Source organism: Agelaius phoeniceus, chromosome 3 (assembly GCF_051311805.1).
Source record: "Agelaius phoeniceus isolate bAgePho1 chromosome 3, bAgePho1.hap1, whole genome shotgun sequence".
Classification (NCBI taxonomy): Eukaryota; Metazoa; Chordata; class Aves; order Passeriformes; family Icteridae; genus Agelaius; species Agelaius phoeniceus.
Genome location: NC_135267.1, coordinates 45309301 through 45331101, shown reverse-complemented (window position 1 = coordinate 45331101; position 21801 = coordinate 45309301). Strand labels below are relative to the sequence as shown.

The 21801-nt window shown below is 42.8% G+C and overlaps 1 protein-coding gene across 5 annotated transcripts; it reads left to right on the top strand.

Moving 5' to 3' along the window:
- Positions 1-1055: 1055 nt before the first annotated feature.
- ADGRF4 (adhesion G protein-coupled receptor F4) lies at positions 1056-20640 on the top strand. 5 transcript variants are annotated; one of them, XM_077175154.1, is made up of 8 exons: positions 1056-4001; positions 4381-4417; positions 4546-4706; positions 5684-5941; positions 7015-8379; positions 9253-9294; positions 9374-9433; positions 11626-20640. In XM_077175154.1, exons 1-8 carry the CDS (start codon positions 3924-3926, stop codon positions 11629-11631), a joined length of 2007 nt encoding a protein of 668 aa, XP_077031269.1. In that variant the 5' UTR covers positions 1056-3923; the 3' UTR covers positions 11632-20640. The 5 variants fall into 5 exon arrangements, 4 of the variants coding, with proteins under 4 accessions (XP_077031269.1, XP_054486485.2, XP_077031267.1 ...); XM_054630510.2 differs by lacking the exon at positions 11626-20640 and having other exon boundaries at positions 9374-11609; XR_013181305.1 differs by lacking the exon at positions 11626-20640 and having other exon boundaries at positions 7015-9294.
- The last annotated feature ends 1161 nt before the right edge of the window (positions 20641-21801 follow it).

The window sequence follows — 21801 nt, the reverse complement described above, 5'->3', positions numbered from 1 at the left end:
ATCTGGCTCTTGGAGGTGAGATGATATTTAGAGAGCCAGCAGTGACCATGGCACAAGTTCAGCTGATAACTGTCACCCTTTATGATGGGGTAGCCCTGAAAAAAGGTTATTATTTGCCCATTGAGGTTTTTAGCTGCACCAGGTGCTGTCAGTAATGTGCTCTTGCATTTATGAATGATAGTACATTAACTTGACCAGATTTTGATCATTAGTGTTTTGAAGTCTTTAAGAGATTGTTGTTCAGGGAAATGTCCCATCTCTGGAAGTGCTCAAGAACAGGTTGGAGGGGTTTTAAAGCACCCTGGAAGAGTGGAAGGTGTCCCTGCCCATGGCAGGGGGCTGGAACTGGATGGTGTTTAAGGTCCCTTCCAATCCAAACCTTTCAATGATTCTATGAAATACAGGAGAGCAGAAGCTGCTGCCTGCAGCCAGAGGAAGGGCACCAACCCCACAGGTGTGATTCATCCCTCTGGACTCCTGGCAGAGGTGGCAATCTGGCAGATTGGTGGGTGTGTTTGTAAGGTGTTTTGTCATTTTGCAATGCAATACCTTCATCTGCAGGTTCCTCAGCCTTAATCCAGTCAGGCAAGAAAAGAGGCAGCTGCTGCCCAACATTATTTCTTCATTGGAAAACTCCAAATGCGTTGGGGCACCCAGGCAGGGCTGGGTGAGACTGAGACTGGGGCAGGATGGCAGCAGATGAGTGGTTAGAGAGTCATGTCTGAGACCTTGGGGATCCCTGACTGGGTTAACTTTGCTCACAGTATTCCCCAGACTTCTGAAAACAGTGAGTATTTCCACAGAAAATAAGACCTGCTCATTAGAGCTGCTGGAGAACTGTCAGTGGTCTGTGAAATTGGTTAATTCATAATCTAAAATGCATTTAATTGCTAAGGCTGTCTTTACCGTGCACTTCTTTCCTTAGTTTTATGTTGTTTTTACATCTGTGAAAATAATTAGATATTTTAATTAACCTCTGGTGTTTTTTTTTCTTGTAGTTTTGTAATTGGTCTCTAATCAGTGTTATCACTTTTAAGAAAATGTGGAGTTTTCTTATGGCTACATATAAAGATTCCTCTTAGAGCTTGCTTCACTTAAAGCTACACTTTCCAACTATGTTTCCTTTAAAAATACAACTGACAGCATTCTGAAGAATTAAGAGCTTTACTTTTTTTCCTTGGATGACCATGTGAACACTAAAGCCTCCTGCTGCAGCCTTAACTTGCTTGGTAGCAATGGCAGGTTATCATGTTATGGTGGTTTATTGAGTTTTAAGCAAGCCATCTGGCCATTCAAGCCCTAAAACCAATAGATTAGGTTCTGTAATAATGGGTTTAATACTTCTGATAAATGTAGTTACGAGTTTGTAGTGTTTGGAAAAATATATTTCTCGAGCAAGTTATTGAAAAGTCAGTATAAATCTTAATTTTGTAAAAAATGAGCTTGTAATTTTTTTTGTGCAGGACACCTTTCCCTGTAGACTTAGCTGTAGTTTGTTTTCTGGAGCAGTGGACAGGGGAGAGAGGTGACTCCAGGTGATGAAGGACTCTTTGGACAGAGACTTTGGCTCCAGCATTGTGGGGGGTTTAACTTCCACAGTTGTCATTGTTTGGACAGATCCCTCTGTTTGCTGTGTCCATGTGGGGCCAGACCGCTGTACAGTGCATCCTGCCAGTAGTTAAAATCTGCATTAATATGGTTGGGGTAGAGGAAAGGAAGACAGTTCTATGGAGTTTTACAAGATACTTCAATTTTACCCAACAGGAATCAGAGTAAGGGATTTGAACATAAGGCTGTGGGCATTAACCAACATAGGGATTACTTTTTAAATTCTTTTTTTTTTTTTTTTTTGCTCTTTTAAGAGACTCTTTGCTCTCTTGTAGCCAATGCCCATCCAGTCTCTCCTTGCTCTTTCCCTTCTATGAAGGGCTTTGGAATGAACTGGAGAAGGAGGATTGCAGGTGACAATCTCCTGAGCTGGTTGTGGAAGTGTCCCCTTACTAGAAAGTCCTTTTCACATGAGAGGGTATTGACACCTCAGCTGCTCATGTACCTGTGTCCTGGCACATGGTTGGAGCAGAAACCTCTGGAACAGAGGAGTATCATGCTTACAGCTTCTTACAAAGGCAGGGATTATTGGCAGTTGATAGTTTATGATAAGAGACAAATCATCCTCTTTATGCTTTCATGTGTCCCAGTGCCACTATACCCATGTTTTTTCCTGAAGTAACAGTGACTTGCTGCTGTCTTGCTTGTTTTGCCCTGAGTTTCTCCAGCTGCACAGTGCTTGCCTTGGCAGGCTGCTGCAGTGCTGGGACTGGGTGGTTTCCAAGATGAGTCAAACAATGCAGCTGAGCGAGCTCCGTGTTCCACTGCTGGCAGGGGCCGGTGTCTCGGTGAGCCCGACATTCTTGGAGATGTCCCAGATTTCTGCCTCACTCAGAGGTAACAGCCCTAGGTGGGGTTCCACCCGTGATTAAATACAAAATGAATGTGAATTAATTAGTGGTGAGGCACGATGAGCTCAAGGATTCCGAGCTGTGAAATGGAATTGGCAATAAGCATTTAATGACTGCAGAAATCAGAAAGGAATTCAGTGCAGCCTTTCACCCCAAACCTGTAGGTGTTTCCCAGCCACCTCCCCTTCTTTGGCAATATTGATCCCAATATACTGCTTTGTTTCACCTGATCCATTTTATTTCCTTAGAAGAGCTAGTGGCTGCTAGCTTTTAACCCAGAAAATGCTTTTCATATTAACAGCTGAATTCGGAGGCTGGCATGAGATTCTCCTTAAGAGCTACCTAAGAAATTCAGTGCATTAGTTGAACTCTTTTATGGTAATTTCATGATTAGGTAATAAACCCTACAAATCTGAAATCATAACATGGTGGACAAACATCACAGATGAAAGGGGCAGCCAGATGTGTGCCTAGGCTTTTGATGCTGTCAGATGGGAGAGCCTGGAGCCTCTGGATGGGAAAACACATCTCTGCTCTCCCAGTGCAGGACCCCTTCTGCTTCTGATCAGTATCATCTGTGCTGATCAGTATGTGTCAGGGGGAAAATTGAGGGGTTCCTCTCAAGGCATGGTAATTTGATGAGGTTTTTCATGTTGCCTTCTCTTGAGATCAAGCTGTCATCCTGTTTTGTCACTGTGCATTTGCTTCTTGCTTTAGTGGTTTAGCTCACTAACTTTTATGCATTTTATTTTTGATTTCTTTTTATTAAATTAATCTTTTTATACTTGTGATGATAGAAGATCAGTGTTTCAATTCTTCTGAGCCCACAGCAGCTGCTGTTTTTGCCTTGGACATGTCTAGCATCTAATTATGAGATTTGATGTATTATGTTGTTTTTCCTTCATTCCCTTTGCTGGATTATTTTTCTCTAACAAATATGCCTGTAACAAGTTGCATCCCAGGACGTTTAACTTTTATTAAGGACTGTGGGGAACTTCATGGAGGGAATAGAGGTCTGAATCCTTTTGCAAAGGAAATAACTCTTCACTCTGGCCCTTGTTTATCACAGTTTGATTTCTGGGCCCTGTGTGCCCACATTTGCTACTCACATGGCAGGAACTGACCAAGGGAGCAGAGCATTAAACCCAGTGGAGATGAGACTGTCTTAAATCACTTCAGAAGGGACACACAGGCTGAGAGGCTTTAATAAGCTTTCCAGCTTGCAGTTTACAGCATTGAACAGATTTTTTTTTTTTTTAAAGAAAGGGCTCACAAGTCATTCAGTAAAGGAACTGAATTATGAATGCCTGAAAAAACACCTTGCAAGTCCAGTAAGGACAGTCTCTGGCATAGGTTTAGCTGCTTTTTTACTAGTAAGTAATCAAACTGTGTTCAAAAAGTGGAAACAGAGATGTCTAAACTTTAACATCTTTATTCCAGGAGGAAATCAGCAAATGAGTGGTGATGGATGTGAGGGTGATCTACTGCCTGCTCTTTTGGGCTGCACACTTCTTCCTGGCCGTGCCACACACCACTCCCAGGGTAAGTTTTACTAGATCAGGCTGCTCAAATCCCCATCAAGTGACCTTGAACACTTCCAGGGATGAGGCAGCCACAGCCTGTCAGGACAGCCTGTTTCAGTGTCTCACCACCCTCATCATAAACAACTTCCTCCTCTGAGATCTGTGCATGAGCTCAGTGTCACTTCAGTAGCAGGGTCCAACTGAAGGCTTCATATATAGGGGCAGACTTTAAGTAGAGAGTTCTCAGTTGGTCTGTGTGAGCAAAGGGCCACAAGCTCTGCACTCTGGACCTCAAAAGAACTATTTTCCTCTTGAAACCCTTTCTGGTTTGTACCAAGGAGTCATCTTTTACTTATTTATGTGAACATTCACTTTATGTTCCACTTCTTTTTTTTCAGGTTCTTGGTAACGAATCAAAGACTGGTTATGAGCAAGGTACAGTGCCCTGGGTAATGCTTTGTGAAATGTTTATCAGTTATCAATACTTCACACCCCTGATGCATCACAGACCATGGTATGCTGTCTTTCACCATGTAACAGTGTCTGCTTGGTTTATTTTCCAGATGCCTGTATAAATCTCATTCCCTGCCAAGATAATGGAGCAATTTGTATTCAGCCTTGCTCTCCCTCCTTCCATGGGGAGACAAGCTTTGTCTGTGAGGACAGAAAGTGGCAGATGCTGTCAGATGCTTGTGCAAGCCTGGATGTTCAGTCCCTTTTTCAGGTGAGGATGCTGTTGTGCACCTTGGCCTGTGCTTGTAACTTCTTGCAAAGACAGGCCCTCCTTCCATACACTTTCAGTCTTGAGCAAAGGGAGATGGGATCCTGAAACACAGAATACTTTGATAACAGGCTCTGACTTCGTGGAATCAAAGAACTGTTTATGTTTGAAAAGGCCTCTATGATCATTGAGTGAAACCATTATCCCAGCAGCACCACGTGAACCACGTCCTCAAGTGCCACCTCCACAGCTTTTTTGAGCATGTTCAAGAATTGTGATTCCACCACTTTCCTGGGCAGTCTGTTCCAATGCCTGACCACCCTTTCAGAAATTTTTCCTAATATCTAAACCTCCCTTGATGTGACTGGAGACCATGGCCTCTTGTCCTATCACTTGTTACCTGTGAGAAGGGCTGACCCCCACCTCACTATTACCACGTTTCAGGTAGCTGTAAAGAGTGATACGGTCCCCCTTGAGCCTCCTTTTTTCCAGACTGAACATTCCCAGATCCCTCAGTCACTCCTCATCAGACTTTGCTGTAGTTCTTTCACAATCTTTAATCAGATGATATGAAATAAATTGGGGGGGATTCTTTTGTTTCTGTGGAAACATAATTTAGAAATGAAGTTGCCTTGTTCACTTGGCTGGTGTTCCTCACGTGGATCTGAACCAAGTAGGTTGAAACTGAGGAAAGAACAACACCAAAGTGTGTAATAATCAGATGATTTATGACAAATTCTCCTCTGCTGCAAGATCCTTAATCAAGTCACTTAATCAAGTCACTCTGCATTTAGTTCTTGCCTCTTCATTCATGTGTGTAATATAACCATGATGTACTTCTCAGGTGAGCTTTGGTCCTGGGTTTCAGTCCATCTGGCACCTTCTCTGCACACCCAGCACTGCATCTCTTGCCTAATTGTAGCTGTGGCTTCATTTTCATTATTTTCATTAATTTTCTCAAATCTATTTCCTCTCTCCAGAGGATATCCCAAAGTGAACTCCCATGCTCTGGAGGACATCTTCCTTTTGTAGGAGGAGGAAAGCTAGGGCCTGGGAAGCCTGGAGATGGAGCAAAACATTTTGGTGCTGGGAATCATAGCTGCCAAGCTGATTTTTCATGCATCATCCCAGATATCCTGTCTTCACCAGCCATCCCAGGAAACATTGCTGATATAGTGGAATTGCTAAAGAAGATTTCCCTGCTGCTATCAGAGAATGTGACTAGAGGAAAAATGCAGGTATTTACTTTTATTGGCTTTGGGAGGTGCTTCTGATCTTTACAGAGCATCCGCAAGTATTTTGTCCTTATGGCCATTGTCCAATGAAGTGCTGGCTGCAGGTCACATGGAGATCACCTGGAAAGAGTTTCCAGAGTGGGATATTTTGTTAGCAGAGAAACTTTTTGACTTATTCATGTGTGATGAAAATAGATTGTGGAGTTAAATGTCTTTAAAAGCAAAGGTTTTCAGGATCTGCTGTTATAGGCATGGGCTAATGTCACAGACATCTTTTCATTAAAAATCCTTTCTTAGGATTTTTCTTCCTGAGAAGCTGAGAGGCTTCAGGAACAAAATGTAAACAATGGTTATCTGCTGCTGTGGAAAGCAACAGGTGCGTCTGTGATTGGCCCATCTTGGATGTTTATAATTAATGGCCAATCCCAGCCCAGTTAGCTTGGACTCTCTGTCCTTTATTATTCATTCCTTTCTATTCTTAGCTTAGCTAGCCTTCTGAGATGAAACTTTTCCTTCTATTCTTTTTAGTATAGTTATAACGTAATATATATATCATAAAATAACAAATCAAGCCTTCTGAACATGGAGTCAACATTCTCGTCTCTTCCCTCACCTGAAAACCCCTGTGAACACTGTCACAGGCTAACAGTACAAGGAAGAATTACTTTCTAAAGTATGACACTGTAGGGAAGGCAGCCTTGTACAACAACAGCTGAGATCTTTGACTGATGAACTCAGAGATCAGAAAGCAGGGGAAGAAATACAGAGAGGGTAGTAAAAATCAGACCTCCACTGTGGGTCAGCATCTGGAATAGAACTAGGCTGTCCTTTTTGCTTTATATTTACTTCTCTAATCACCTTTTGATGGAGGATATGAAAAGGATAGGACAATTCTAGTAATGAGATGCTTGGTTTTGACTGGGATGGGTCATGGGAATATATTCATTGTCAAAAGGATTATTCCTTTTATGGAAATCACTCATGAATTAAATGAGCCTTTTTGGAGGCACTGCCAGGAGAATAATATTTGGTTTCTTCTAACACAAAACAAATTCTATTTTGCTTGTTTGTTTCAGAGTTACAGCAGGATAGCAAACCATATTCTCAACAGCTCCATCATTTCCAACTGGGCTTTTGTGAAGAACAGAAATGCTGGTTCAATATTACTGGACTCGGTGAATTTATTTGCTGGGAAACTTCTTCTAAGAAATGGGTCAGAAAGTATCCAGGAGCCCTTCATCGCCACCAAAGGCTACAGCATACACAGAAACACTTCAGGAAAGAGCTTTGACTTTTCCATGGAGTTCAACAGCACAGGCAATATTTCTGGCCACGTGGTGATTCCAGAGCAAGAGCTGCTGAGGTTGCCCAGAGCTTCCAAAGCCATCAGCGTTGCATTTCCAACGCTTGGAGCCATCCTGGAGACCAACCGGCCGGACCCCGCTGTTGTGAACGGGATGGTGCTGTCGGTGTCGCTGCCAGAGGAGCTCCAGAACGTTTTGCTCACCTTTGAGAAGCTGAACAAGCTGGAGCAGGTGGGGGCTCAATGCGTGGGGTGGCACTCGGCTGAGCGGCGCTGGGACCCGCGGGCGTGCCAGGTGCGCGCGCACAACGCCAGCGCCGTGGTTTGCGTCTGCGCCCACCGGCGCCGCACCTACGGAGCCTTCTCCATCCTGATGGCCCCGGCCGTGCCACGGAGCTCCCTGCTGGACTACATCACACGGGTGGGCCTGGGGCTGTCCATTCTCAGCCTGGTCCTCTGCCTCGTCGTCGAGGCCGTGGTGTGGCAGCATGTCACCAAAACTGAAATCACCTACATGCGCCACTTCTGCTTGGTCAACATCGCTGCCTCGCTTCTCGTCGCTGACGTCCTGTTCATCCTGGCAGCCATTGTGCACAATGCAGCCCTGAACTACCAGCTGTGTGTGGCAGCCACTTTTTTCCTTCACTTTTTCTATCTTGCCCTGTTTTTTTGGATGTTTACCTTGGGCCTCTTAATTCTCTATGGATTATTATTAATTTTTTTTAAGATAACAAGATCTGTATTCTTAGCTGCAGCATTCTCTATTGGATATGGATGTCCCTTGGTCATATCTGTCCTCACTGTTGCTATTACTGAACCAAAAAATGGGTATTTAAGGAGTGGAGCTTGCTGGCTCAATTGGTATGAGACAAAAGCCCTTTTGGCTTTTGTTGTACCTGCCCTGAGCATCATTGTCATGAATCTCATTGTGGTAGTCGTGGTTGTGGTGAAGACTGGGAGATCCTCCCTTGGAGATGGCTGCAAGTCACAAGATTTGAGCAGCATGATCCGAGTCAGCAAAAACGTTGCCCTTCTGACACCTCTGCTAGGCCTCACCTGGGGCTTTGGGTTAGCCACAATCATTGACAGCCGCTCTCTGGCCTTCCACGTCGTGTTTGCGTTGCTGAACGCCTTCCAGGTGAGTTCTGGGACACTGGGAGCAGTGTGGGTGCTCAGACCTTGCGCCTGGCATAAAGGTATCAGATCAAAGAGGGGCTGGCAGCAGGTGTCTGTGAAAAGCAGGATCTCAGCTCTCCCTTCCACCCGGTGCTTTCCCATGGCACATGCACGAGGCATCCCGGGCTGGTGTTCTAGGTGCAGATGGGTCATGGGACAAACTGGTCTGGTTGGAAGTGAGTGAAGGAATAATCCCATGATTAATTTATGTTAGATGTAAAATACACCAGTTAATGTCCATAACTGCAAAGATGTCTGATCCTTATCAATTAACAATTACACAGAAAATTCTCCCTTCCAGTGAAGATGACACTGGCCCAGGTTTCCCAGAGAAGCTGTGGATGCCCCATCCCTGGGAATGTTCAAGACCAGGCTGGATGGGGCTCTGAGCTACCTGGTGTAGTGGAAGGTGCTTCTGCCCATGTCGGACGGTTGGAGTTGGATGTCCTTTAAGGTCAATTCCAACCCATTCCATTCCACAGCTGATTCCATGGTTTTGATTAACTCATCAGCATAAACACCCAGTGTTACCTGATGCACTGCTGCACACCCAGTCTGCCTTAGCTCTTCTTGGATCAGGCTGCCCTGAGTGGGCTGAGAAAGTCCTGGTTGGTTACCCATCAGTCCAGTTCACAGTCAGGATTAACACAGGTTATATCCATTCCTGCTGTTCCCAGAGAGCCCACGTGCCCTTGGTGGATAAACCCATTTTGTGCTTTGCTGTTACCTGAATCACAGGTGATTAGATCTCTCCTTAATGAAAAGACATCTAGAAACACTTAAGAAATATCATGTGGTTATGCTGGTTTTGTTAACTGGTTTTGCAATTTCTTAGGGATTCTTCATCCTGTTGTTTGGGACACTTCTGGACAGAAAGGTACTTATTCTGGATTATATGAACATTTTCTACACCTTGAGAAACTGGTCCCTTTAATATTATTTATTTAAATCTACAGACAAGAGAAGCCTTAAGGATGAACTGCTTTTCATCAAGGCGAAAGTGGGGTCTAGAAAAGGTAAAGGTTATTTATTTTCCTGTTAATGGCTAAATTACCAATTTACAAACCTTATTTGTATGTTAGAAGAATGGAACCATCCACTACATCTTACACCATGTAACACTTTTCAAATGTAAATTCTTGCTGAAGGACATACAGGTATCTCAAAAGTCTGCTCAGAATATTAAACTTCTAAATATCAGAAGTGGCAATTAATAGATTTTTGTGATTCTTGCATAACCTACTGCTGTGGTTACAAAGTAAAAAGGGGTGTTTTTAATCAATCTCTTCACCTGCAGATATCAAAGCCCCTTTGGTAGATAGTCCCAGTAACTTTTTTTTCCTCATATTAGATTTACTTTAAGGTCACTGAATAAGGAAGGATTGGAATTAGGAATCATAAATCCCAATAGAATGGCCTGTTTCCTGCCTTCACAAAAATATGGATCTGTATGCCAGTAGGGCTGCTTTAGGATGTCAGAGTATTGTTCTGCTTTAATCTGAGGGATAGGAACCACTCAGAGCCCAGCCAATGTCTTTGGTGCTAATTGATGTGCACTCCTGAGAGCTTGAGGGTCTTTCAGATATCAGAACAATTCATTAAAGCAATTCAACCTTAAGGAAACAAACTGTCTTTTAGCAGCTTCCTACAAAACTTTGGCAGAACTGAAGCGTTGACATCACTGAGCTGGTGTTTCCTACCTCTACAGGAAAACTTTTGTCTGTTGTCCTTAGATTTCTTTTGGTACCAAGGCTTAGTGGTTTCACACAGTGTCTCAAGAATTACCTGCAGTGTTTTGCTGTCTGCCAAAAGAAACTGTGTCAGTACAGTTTGGACATGGGAAAAATAATTTCTTTGCTTTTTTTCCAGTCTGTTACTCAGTTATGATCCTTGTACTGAAAGCTGCAGAGGGTCTTCTAGTGACTCTGTGTTCAAATGTACATGGCTTATGAGGGGAAAATAGAGGGGTTAAGGCAGCTATTCCTCCTCTCTGAAATGGGTCATTTGGGGCAGGAGAGACTGTGCAACTTTGAGATGACAATTCTTTATAGATCCAATAAAGATGTTTCATGTCTTGTCAGGCGTGAAGGGATAGGTCAGGATTGAAAGTTTGAAAGTTAAAATTCTCTCAAGACACCATCAATATAATAGTCTGGAAACAACAGATGGAAATTTCACTAATCCCATGACTCAGCAACATTTGATAAAAATATTGAGTGATCTCACAGGGCAAAACTTGGTGTGGAAACTATGGCTGTGTGTGCCTGGGAATTTGGGTTGATGTTGTCACTCACCTGGGTGGAAGAAACCACGTGTAGGTGTTTACTGTGGCATAACAGAGGGGAAAGGTGTGAGTCATCCACTTTTGTAAACTTGGGTGTAAACATGGAGTTTGACTCATTAGAGTTGAAGAAGTTTGTCACACCTGAGATGATTGTTAAAAAAAAAAAGTCTTGTTTCAGAGAGCTTCAGAATCATGGGATTGTTTAGGTTGAGAAAGATCTCTGAGATCGAGTCCAACTGTGAACCCAGCACTGCCAAACCCACCACTAGACCATGTCCCCAAGGGTCACATCTATGTGACTTTTAAATACCTTCAGGGACTTCATGCTGACTCCACCACTGCAATGGGCAGCCTGTTCTAATGGTTGACAACTCTGTTGGTGAGGGAATTGTTCCTAATATCCAATCTAAATCCCCCTGGCACAAGTTGAGGCCATTTCTTTTTGTCCTGTTGCTTGTTACATGAGAAAAGAGCCCGACCCCACCTGGCTGTCCCCTCCTGTCAGGAGCTGTGCAGAGCCAGAAGGTTCCCCCTGAGCCTCCTTTTCTCCAGGCTGAGCCCCTTTCCCAGCTCCCTCAGCTGCTCCTCATCAGACCTGTGCTCCAGAGCCTTCCCCAGCTCCGTTCCCTTCCCTGGACACGCTCCAGCCCCTCAGTGTCCTTCCTGCACTGAGGGGCCCAAAGTGGGACTGTGCATCTGGGGGTTCAATGGTCGCTGTAAAACACTGGAAGGGTGATGCAGACTGTGCCTTCTGTGAAGTCTCTGAATTTCCCCAGACCTGCAGGAGCCTTTCCTGTGGGTCACATTTTAAGGTGACCATCTTGTGATGTTTCTCACGGGATCCTGAGGCACCTCCTGTTTGAAATGGACCCTCCACCTCCACAGATGATACTTGTAATCTGACCTGATTGTTTTCCCTCCTAGTCCTAGCAGTGGGCTCTTGTCTTCAGTGGATTTGAGCAGCGAGAAGAAAAGGAGCACTTCTTGCAGAGATGCTGGTTTGAGGGCAGCTGAAGAGCCTGACCAGCTCAGAGCATGGACAGCCCTGTCTGGGAGCACAACCACAGGAAGCATCATGAAAACCAGAAGAGAAAAGGCCCTGAACCTGCTGTCAGGAGAAGGAAACCATCAGTGTTGCTGCAGGCCTTGGAGGAAACAGGCTGAAACACAAAGCTTGTTTCTCACCTTTGTGAAAACTGCTGTGAGGAGAGATTGACCTTGTTTGCCATTTCAGTGCTTCAATTCTTTCTCCTTTTCTTTTCTTCTTTTCTTTTCTTTTCTTCTTTTCTTTCTTTTTTTTTTTTTGGCAATGCAATAAGGATCTGTACAGTATGTGGAGCTGTTCTAAAATTATTTAATTTTTCATGTGATGTACAAATGTTGAGGATTATCTAGCTGATTTTGGTTGTCTTTTGGGAAAAGCTGATTCTATTTGTTGCTACTGTATTCATCATTTCCATTTGTCCTCCCAGAGTGATGGACAACTCTGTTTCTGCATTGCAGAAACACTGTTCTCTCCCTCCCAATATTTGTTGTCTCCATCTCAGTACTTGTACTTTTGTGTCAGAGGAATTGTACAAAGCCCTTTTCTGATCTGTCAGGACAGAATTTTCATTCTTTTTCCTGTCCTGCAAGACAATGACAGAGATGAACAAGAGAGAGGACTCTGGTAATAATCAGTTTCCCCCTTTAGATGTGGGAAAGCAAGCAGAGCTGAATCAAATGATGGAAATCTCCTGTGCAATGTCCTAACAAAGGAGATTATTTCTGCATGTGAGATGGGGTGTCTGGACAGAAAATCTGTCCTTGTTCTGAGAAACCTTTCCAAGGAAGGCCTTGATAGAAGCGTTATTGACTCCCGTCAGGATAAATTGATGGTTTCAAATGAAAATAAAGTTGAAATTTTGTCATTGTTTCTAACAAGTGGTACTTACCCTTCTCTACCAAAAATGTAGATAAATGCCCTGTAGTACTACCTCAACTCAAAAATCACTCAAACCCACGTGACTTCCCATACATTTGAAATATAGAAGATTTAAGCAAAATAACACAGTTCAATGTCATCAACAAGCCTCTATTGAAGAGGGACAAAAATGCCCTGGCATGGAAAACCCACAGCCAGATGTTGTGGTGGGAGAAGCTGAGGAGGGTCTGGAGGGCAGAGCTGTGCCTGGGCCATGGGGCATTTCTTATCCTCAGGACTCTGCTGCTTCCTCTCCTCTCTTCTTTCCTCGTAGACTGATCTTGTTACAGGAGTCCATCCCTGCTCCTGTCACATAGCCCATCTGCATGTTGGAGAGCTTTATTCAAATAGAGGTAAAATTGGGCCTGTCTGCTGCTGTAACAAGTTTAAAAAGACCATTACCCCAAGGTCTGCTTCTTGGTGTCATTTTATTAATGAAATGATTGGAGTTTTTTTTTTGGAACCTGAAAATTTAAACAAACTTAACATAGCCCAGCACCTGCCCTCCTCTCACATGTGTGCATGTTAAACCAGTCTGTTAAACAGTGGAATTTATAGGTGGTCTTGGGTAAGGATTACTTTATTATACAGACCCTTCCCAGAATCCAGGAAATTCAGCAGGATTTTGCCCCAGCAAAAGCACCATGAAAGGAATCTGTTTCATCTGCTGTTTATCAAGGGGTGTTTGAAGCATGGTGCTTATTTTCAGCACCTGGCACATATCAGTATTTTCCCCTGTGTTTTATGGTCATTTGGGTATTTAAAAATAACAGGGGTGGGGGAGCTTTACAGAGAACCAGTTCATGGTCCTGGATGAGGAGGAGCACTGAGCCTCTATTTTTAATTTTTAAAACTGTGCAGGAGCATTTAATGAATAAATATATTTGAGGGGTGAAAGCTGTAGCTGTCCTTCGTGGGCTGTAAACTGGTGTTTTTCTGAATGCCATGGGCTGACAGCCCAGCTTTAATTGCAGCTGAGGAGAGGGAACCACCAGAGCTGGAATTCTGCCAGTTTCACAAATTATCTGTGTAGCAACAGCTTAATAAGGTCAGTGTTGTGTGGCACAGTTGGACTCCTTGATGTGCAGGAGCTTGGTTGGAGCTGTTCCACCCGGCTGCCAAAGTGGTGAGCCCTGAAATCCCCCAGTGCCCTCCCTGCCAGGGTGTCACAATTCATTGCACATCCCATTTCACTCCATGGCTTACAGCACTGGCTGAGCATCTGGTCACACAAACAGGGTCTGCAGGGCCACATCTTCCCAAAGTTAAGTCTCCTTTCAGGGGGAAAGCACAGTTTGGGACATGCAGCACTATTTCACCTCCTGCCCCACTGGGAGGATGCTCCTAAAATCCCAGGTGGATGTGCACCCAGGAAAGGGCCCCTTGGTAGCCTTGCCTCCTTCTCTGGCTCATTTCAGTGGTTTTTTTTAGGCCAACAGCATGATGGGAGTGTATTTTTGGCACAGAAATCTGTGAATGCCAGGGTCAAAATGCTAAATTCATCTGTATTCCTCTTCCCTGCTCCCCAGGTCAGATGTCCCATTTGTATCCTGCAGGCAGGGGAATGTTGATTATGTAGTTTACAGTTTCTAACATATTCTGTATTATGAAGCAGATTATTTTTGTTTTCATTCTCTCAAGGGGGGCACAATCAATATCAAATTGATACTGGTTCCAGCTGAACCTGTATCTCATCTGTATCTGTAACCTGTAGTTTATCTATCTGTACCAGCTGAACTTGATAGAAGTTCCAGCTGAACTTGGGGAAGAACTTTGCTGTGCAGTGAGTGAGCAAAGTTCTTCCTCAAGTTCAGACAGCATGTGGAGTCTCCCTCACTGGAGATATTCCACAACCATCTGGTCACAATCCTGTGCAATGTCCTGTGGGATGATGCTTGAGCAGGAATTTTGGATCAGATGACTCCAATGTGCTCCCATCCAACTTGACCCATTCTGAGATTCTGTAAAATGCCATTGCAGTTGTTTAGAATTTTAACCTCCCTGTTAGATTTTAATGTAATGAAATCTTTCCATGTTTTTTCTCTGAACACTGTGGTTGGAGATGTTTTTCTTCAGTAACATCCACCTGGACACAGCAGAGAAGCCTTTCCAATGGTGTAAAGCTTGTGAACATGTTTACATGCCATGTGAGTTTCAGATCAGATGTGCCTGGACACTGGGTGTTCCTTCAGGCTCCTCAGTTCCCCTTGTATCCAAAACCCAGCCTGGCTCCAGTGACACCCTCAGGCTTTGGGAAAAGGTGCCTGTCCCTTCTGATCTGACAAAAATAGTTCATCTGCCACTAATTACTGCAGCCATGTGCTAAGGCCATTCTTTTTCACAACTGGAAAACATAATCAGAGGTCTATTTATTTACTTAACTGCAGCCAGTCAGTGGAATGGCACTTTTATTTGCTCAGCAGTGCTAAACTTTAAAAGCCCTGTGCTCTCTTGCTTACTTAAGTATCAGTCTTTAATTATAGCTCTGGAACCCCCATAAAAGATGTATGTGTACCCTTTGGGTACTTTTGTTTCAGGTTGAGACCAGTAATAAATCATCTCTTTGGGCTGTTTGAGGATTAAGTGTTGAACAATGGATTGATTAGCAAGATCATTCCAAGCCTTGGGCAGTGCAAGTTGAGTTTTATCATGTAATTCCTATTCATGCTGCAGCACCTCTGGGCAGGGAACAGGCAGACTGTTGCAATTACTGGGCTGTTGGAAGATGGAGCTATATTTAGCTTGAGTTTGGCTTTAAATATCCTTGTTTAAGAAGGGTAAGTTAATAGAGGAGTGAGTGTTTTGAGAAGCACTGAGTTTTCCTTACCCTGGTGCTGCTAAACAAGCTTTCAGTAAACACCAGTTCCTGGGCTCTGTGCAGTGGTGTGAAGGCAGATCCCCAGCCTGTGAAATGGTCCCTGGTGCCCTCAACACTTGATCCCTGTCCCAGGCTGTCCTTCCCACTGCAGTATTGATATCAGCAGCCAAATGGGAATTTCTGGGGTTACAGTGGACATCTCCAGGCAGAGCTCTCTGGAAAAGGAAGCTGGGGCACTTCTTTACATCAGTATACCTGCACTGATGCCAACCCTTTTAATACACCCTGCTGCCCATTTGCAGTACCTTTGGCCCACATCCTTGCTCTCAGAGTGCTTATCTTCCAGAAATGCCCCACTGATGTCAATATTTCATCCTGGCTTTTTGTGTTACAAAGGAGCAGAACTGGGCTTGGGGTACCCTTGGCCTGTTTAAATCCCATCAGATCCCTCACCCTGCTCTGTGCCTTTCTGCTGTTCCCACAGCAAATTATCCATTTTTGCCTGGGTAATGAGAGTTACTCACTCAATCCTTCTTTCTGTCATGCTGCAGCTGAAAATCTCCCACATTGCTGAGATGGTTGGGTAGGGAGCCCTGGGACAGCCTGGATTTCTCCTGCCTTATTACAAAATGTTATCTTAATCCCTGCTCATTGCAGAGAGCCTGGGGGATTCATCTGATCAGCTGGAGAGGTGCAGCAGAAATCCCCTGGTTATCTGCTGTGCCTCAAGCGCAGAGCAGGGATGGGGCACTGGAACAGGGGATTTTAACTCCTTTATCAATAAGCTGTAAAGCTCCTGGAGTGTAATGTGTGTCAGGCTCTGTCAAAAGATCTATTGAAGACAAGACTTGAAGGCTGACTTTGAAGTGTGCTGATTAGCACTAAAATTTCCTTTAAAACGAACTGCCAAGCTCTAAGTGTCTTGAAAACGTCTGCTTTGGGGAAAAGGCTCACTGATACTTTTTTAAAGCTTTTATATTCTAAACCAGAAGTAACTGCTGAGATTAACCAGAGGCTTCTCTTCTCTCATGTGATCAAACCACCTTTCAAGTTTCTTTTGATAGATTGACCTGTCGTTTGTTTCCCTTTCAGAAGAGGAGTTGTATTGAATTTGTATTGATTTCCATTTTTGGTAGCCGACAGAACAATTAATTTAGTACACAAATGCACCCATCATGTTACAAGATGTGTTAAAGTAATAGGAAGTTGGGTCTTGTGTGTGAAAACCTGCAAGGAAAAAGGAGCTCTCCCAGGTGATCTGGAGTGCTACAGTTCTAATCTAAGCATGTTTGGCAGCAGCAGAAGGCAGCCCCTGTGGAGGATGCTTCACTGTGAGGTGTTTATGAGGAATAAACATGCAAAATGTGATGCTCCTAATGAATATGTGCTTCCTTTTTTCTAAAGGAATGCTTCCTGTATTGCTGGTTAAAATCTTAAATTAGAATCACAGAATGGTTTGGATTGGAAAGGACCTTAAAGATCATTTAATTCCAACCCCCTGCCATGGGCAGGGATACCTTCCACAATCCCAGGTTGCTCCAAGCCCTGTCCAACCTGATCTGGAGCACTTCCAGGGATGGGGCAGCCACAGTTTCTCTGGGCAATCTCCTCCAGCGTCTCAGTACCCTCACAATAAATAATTTCTTTCTAATATCCAATCTAATTTTTCCCTCTTTCAGTTTGTACCCATTACTCCTTGTCCTGACACTGCAGTTCCTGAAAAAGAGGTCCCCACACAACTTTCTCTTCTTCCAGAATTATGGTTAGTTAATAATTTTGTGTCATTATGGTAGTGTTCCTTCTGGTGAAAGGTGAAGGAAAGACACCAATTCTAGGTTTTGAAGAAGGTTTTGTCTCTGAAGTATCCTGGGGAGGGTCAGTCTGAATCAGGTTGCACATCTCTATAGCAGCTTTTGCATGAAGTTCATGATTTTGTTTTCTCTAACAACATGTTTCTTGGTATATTAACTTGACTTTTGTTTTTATTTTTTTTTTAGTAAGGACTTGTAAAGGTAGAAAGGAGTAGATTCATTCTTTGGCTTTGTCACCAGGCTTAAAGGTGTGTGTAGGTATGCCCATGTATCAAAATACACTGCACAACCTTTGTGCAGTAAAAAATACATCTCTTCATGCAGTTTCAATGGAGGCTGTGCCTGGAATAATTTATTTTTGCTAATGTCTTTATATGGCTTTGGATATGTAGAGCCATTTCAAATAAATCACTGAACCAATTAAGCAAATCCTACCTTTGATAGGATTAAAATTTCCCAATTTGTGGCCAGCAGCAAGGATGTGGTATCTGTTAGAGCTTGTGTGGCTGGGGCCCCAGAGAAATGCAATTGTTTGTTGCCTGCACTCATCTAAGGAAGAGGAGGAAAAACAAATTTATTTTTTTCTTGTGTGTCTTCAAAGATATAGGCAGTAACTTTTCAGAGAGGCTGAAGTAAAGGCAAAAAGTTTTTCCCTAAAGGCAGACTGAAGGATTTTAGAGATGGAAATTATGTGGACAACATGGAAATATGAAAACAATATGGAATAGAATAAAATAAAGTCCTTTTGCTTATAAAGAAGTCATAACTTTTGGTTAAAAAAATGGAATGTTTTAGAGATTTGCTCTTTTATTATCAGCAAAAAAGGAGTTTTCTGGGAGGAGCAGAAGGAAGGATCCTTTGTCCCCTTCAAAATGATCCACCAAAAGAATTGGAAGCAATCACATGATGAAGAGTCAGTGAAAACAATTTTTTTTTTCTTTTGACAGTGTTGAATTTGAGATGAAAATCTGGTTTTGAGTCCTTGTTCAATATTTCCTGGCTGCAGTGTGGACCCAACACTGGCTGTTCTTACCCTTTTGTTTGCTGCTTTCTGTCAGGAACTCTGTGGTAGATTTTCAGATGTGCTGTGTCTTTGTGTTCTCCTCAGTTCTCAGCTTGTTTACTCAATGTGCTCAGTGCTGAGCTGAAAACCATCCCTGGAACACATTTTGTTTTGCTCAGTGTGAGCTGAGCACCTTTGGAAATGGGTGGCCTGACTCTCAGTCACATGGAAAACACTGTGAGCTCTTCAGCCTTGTGCAGTCCCATGTGAAGCCAGGGAGGAGCCCAGGACAGGCTGAGCATCTCCAGGCAGGCTGAGTGGTCAGGGAGCAGCACCCAGGTAAAACTTTGGGCTCCTTGTGTGACCTGGATAAAAGCACTTTTTAAAAGTCAAAGTCATCTTGCTCAGCACATTCACACTTTCCTTCTCCGGACAAGACAGACTCTGAAGGTGCAAATCTAATGGAATCTGTCATTTTAATGTCATAGATTTTCACCCTCTCATCAGTGTGAGCACAGGCCTGTGGGGAATTTGCAGTGTGAGCTCTGAGCTCTCCATCCTGTGAAGAACCTCATTTATTAACCAGAGCCAGCTGCACAAAGCAAATCCAAAAGGCAGTGGTTTTTAAAGCATAAAATTACGTATTCAAAGGAATAATACCCACAAACTTGTCCTCTTTATTGACCTAATCCAAAACCAAAAAACAGGTTTTTCACCCCTGAGACTGTGGCATAATCTTAAATAATTATTTCAGATATTAACAATTTTGAAGATGAATTAGAGATCTGCATAGCCTCAGATCTTAAAGAGGTTCTTACAGAAGTCAGTAAGAAAAATACAGGGAGTGTGTAAAACAATTCTCCATCTCCCTGAGCCCAGCTCCTCACAGGAGAGTTTTTTTCTTTCAGTGTAGCAGAAAGCAAGCATGAGATTGTTAAATACAGCCCATTTTCACTAATTTATAATCACTTTCTGTCTCTCTGTGTGCAGGGAAATAATCCATGCTCACTGCTAAGCACCTCATTCACTACCCAAATATATCAGGAGTAATGCCAGCATGCACCGGCCCTTTCTATGATTCCATGATGCTGTTCATAGGAAAAGTGTTGTAAATTCAGCCATGTTTTACTGGGAACTTTCAGAAATTTCAGATATCTGCATTTGGCTTTGTATTTTCTGTAAATATTGACCTAACTATTTAGAACAAAGGTGATGAGGCAAAGACCTTTAGTGACTCAGACAAAAAATTTACCCAGCCTTCAACCTGCACCTTGCCATCCTCTCCCTGGGACTCTCAAACAGGTTATTGCCTTTTCCCACAGGGAAATTTTGAGGAAATGGAGCAATTTGCAAATGGAGGCATTTGCAGCTGAATGCTTTCCTCAGCTTCTGTCCCTCCCTCAGCTCTGAGACAGACTGTGCAGCATTCCATAAGAAAAATGAAATTTCCCTGGAAAAAGTCCATGTCTGTCTTTTCCTCCCTGGGGGGGTGAGGCAGGAAATGCTGCAGAGCATCACTGCAGGTGTGGGCACTGTGAGGATCTGCTGGGGCCATGGGTGGCACCAGAGATGGGCAGGGAGGAGGAAGAGAAAGGAACTCCTGGATCATCTGCACAAGAAACTACATGGCCAGTACATGTGGATTTGTTAATTTTTGGTGTGAGTGTTGTCCAGGATGAGTCTTCTTTCTGCATCTATTTGTATCTTTCTGTGTCCTGAATAAAACTTCTAAAAATGACTGAACAACGAGTGGATAAAACTGGAATTTTATTCTCAATTTCATTGCACCCATATTTTACGGAAAAAGTTGGGGTTCTTTCAAATTCATGAACATTTGGTTAAGCACTTTATGGGAACAGTGAGCCAACATTCTCCCTGTAAAATCTTTCATTTCCAGATTTGCTTGCTACCAGAACTTGGCTCATGCATAGTTGTACCACAGACTCTAAATACAACACAAATAACAGTTCTGCTTCCTGTGTAATGGGCAAGCATGAGAAGATGTTTTACAAGGCCAGTTCATCTTCTCTCACTCCATTTTGTTCCCCAACCCTTGTATTTGTTCCAGAGTCTTTCCACATGGAGTAACTGATACCAGTTACTAGAGGTTTAACTGAAATTTAGGCAGAGTGTGTCAAATCTAAAAAAATGCCCAAGAAACACATTAGAATTAATTCACAACCCTGCCCCTTCCTCTATGCTTGACACATTTGTCTCTTTTTCTTCATATTAAAATACAGTTCTAGTGATTTGCCTCTGTGACTAAATGTACTCTCAGAAAACCCTCTTTTCTTAATCAGTTCTCTATATTTTTCTGTGCTATTTGGGATTTTCTAAAATTGTTTGTCATTGGAGCTGCCTGTTGCATTCTAAGGTGTAATCACAGCTAGATAAGGGCTGAAAGAATTCCTTAGGCAAAATAATGGAAACATCTTTTTGTCTTGGCAAGTTAAAGCACAATTTCATCTTTGCATGTACAATGGCTACAGCAGCTGAACATTTTATGCTGTTGGTACTTGCTTTCATTAGAAATGTGAGGTGATGTGACTTTTCCTATTATTATGTTATTTCTCTTTAGGGGAAAATGTCAGTGTGACCTGATTAAATTAACATTCTTGAGGCAATTTCTGGCTGTGAACTTTTCTCAGGAAAAATCACTCATATGTGCTGATCATCTTGAACTTTAGGGTGAATTGGGCACACACTAATTCTGCTGGGAAATTGTTAATTAAGAAAAACCCTAAATTATGCTTTGCAAAGCTGTTAAAAGCCAATCACAAAGGTATAGACAAAAATCTCTTTCTTTTAGGGCTCCCTACGATGACTTGTGAACAATAATATTAGAAATAGTTTAGTTATATTTCAGGATTCCAAAAATCTCAAGAAGATTGAATGGATAGTATAATAGATACAGAAGATCAGTAGTTAACTAATTTTAAAATTGACTTGGGGTGAAAGGAGAAAACATTGCTGTGAAACATCTGGGACCCTTTCATCAAATTCTGTGGGAGCAAGAAAGAAAAATTTACCTGTAGATTTCTGCTTAGGAATAGTCATTACAGGTTTACAATCTGAAGTAAGAAACAAGGATTATAATACCATAAAGTGTTCAGAAAAAAATAATATTGCACAATCTCAACTTCATGTAGTTGGCAGACTGTAGATTTCAGCCAGAAAACCTTTCCAAGCTTGAACAAACCTGATTTTACTGGGAGTTTAGAGGACCATAATGCAGTAATGCATCAAAATAAAATTGTAAGACATCTCTCAACTGTGCACACAAAGGCAGGTCATGGTGAACGTGTTTCTAGGGATGCTGTCTTGGTTTCAAAAGCCAGGTGTCTGCTAAGGAAGGCAGGAGCTTCCCTTGAAATGGAAAATGTAAACCCTCTCCCTCTGAATTATTATAATTTTGAAATTAAGGGTCTCTCAGGCAAAAATATAGGAGTAGGAATAGCAGTTTTTTATTAAGGAAACAAATAAAAATAATATAAAAATGCAGTAA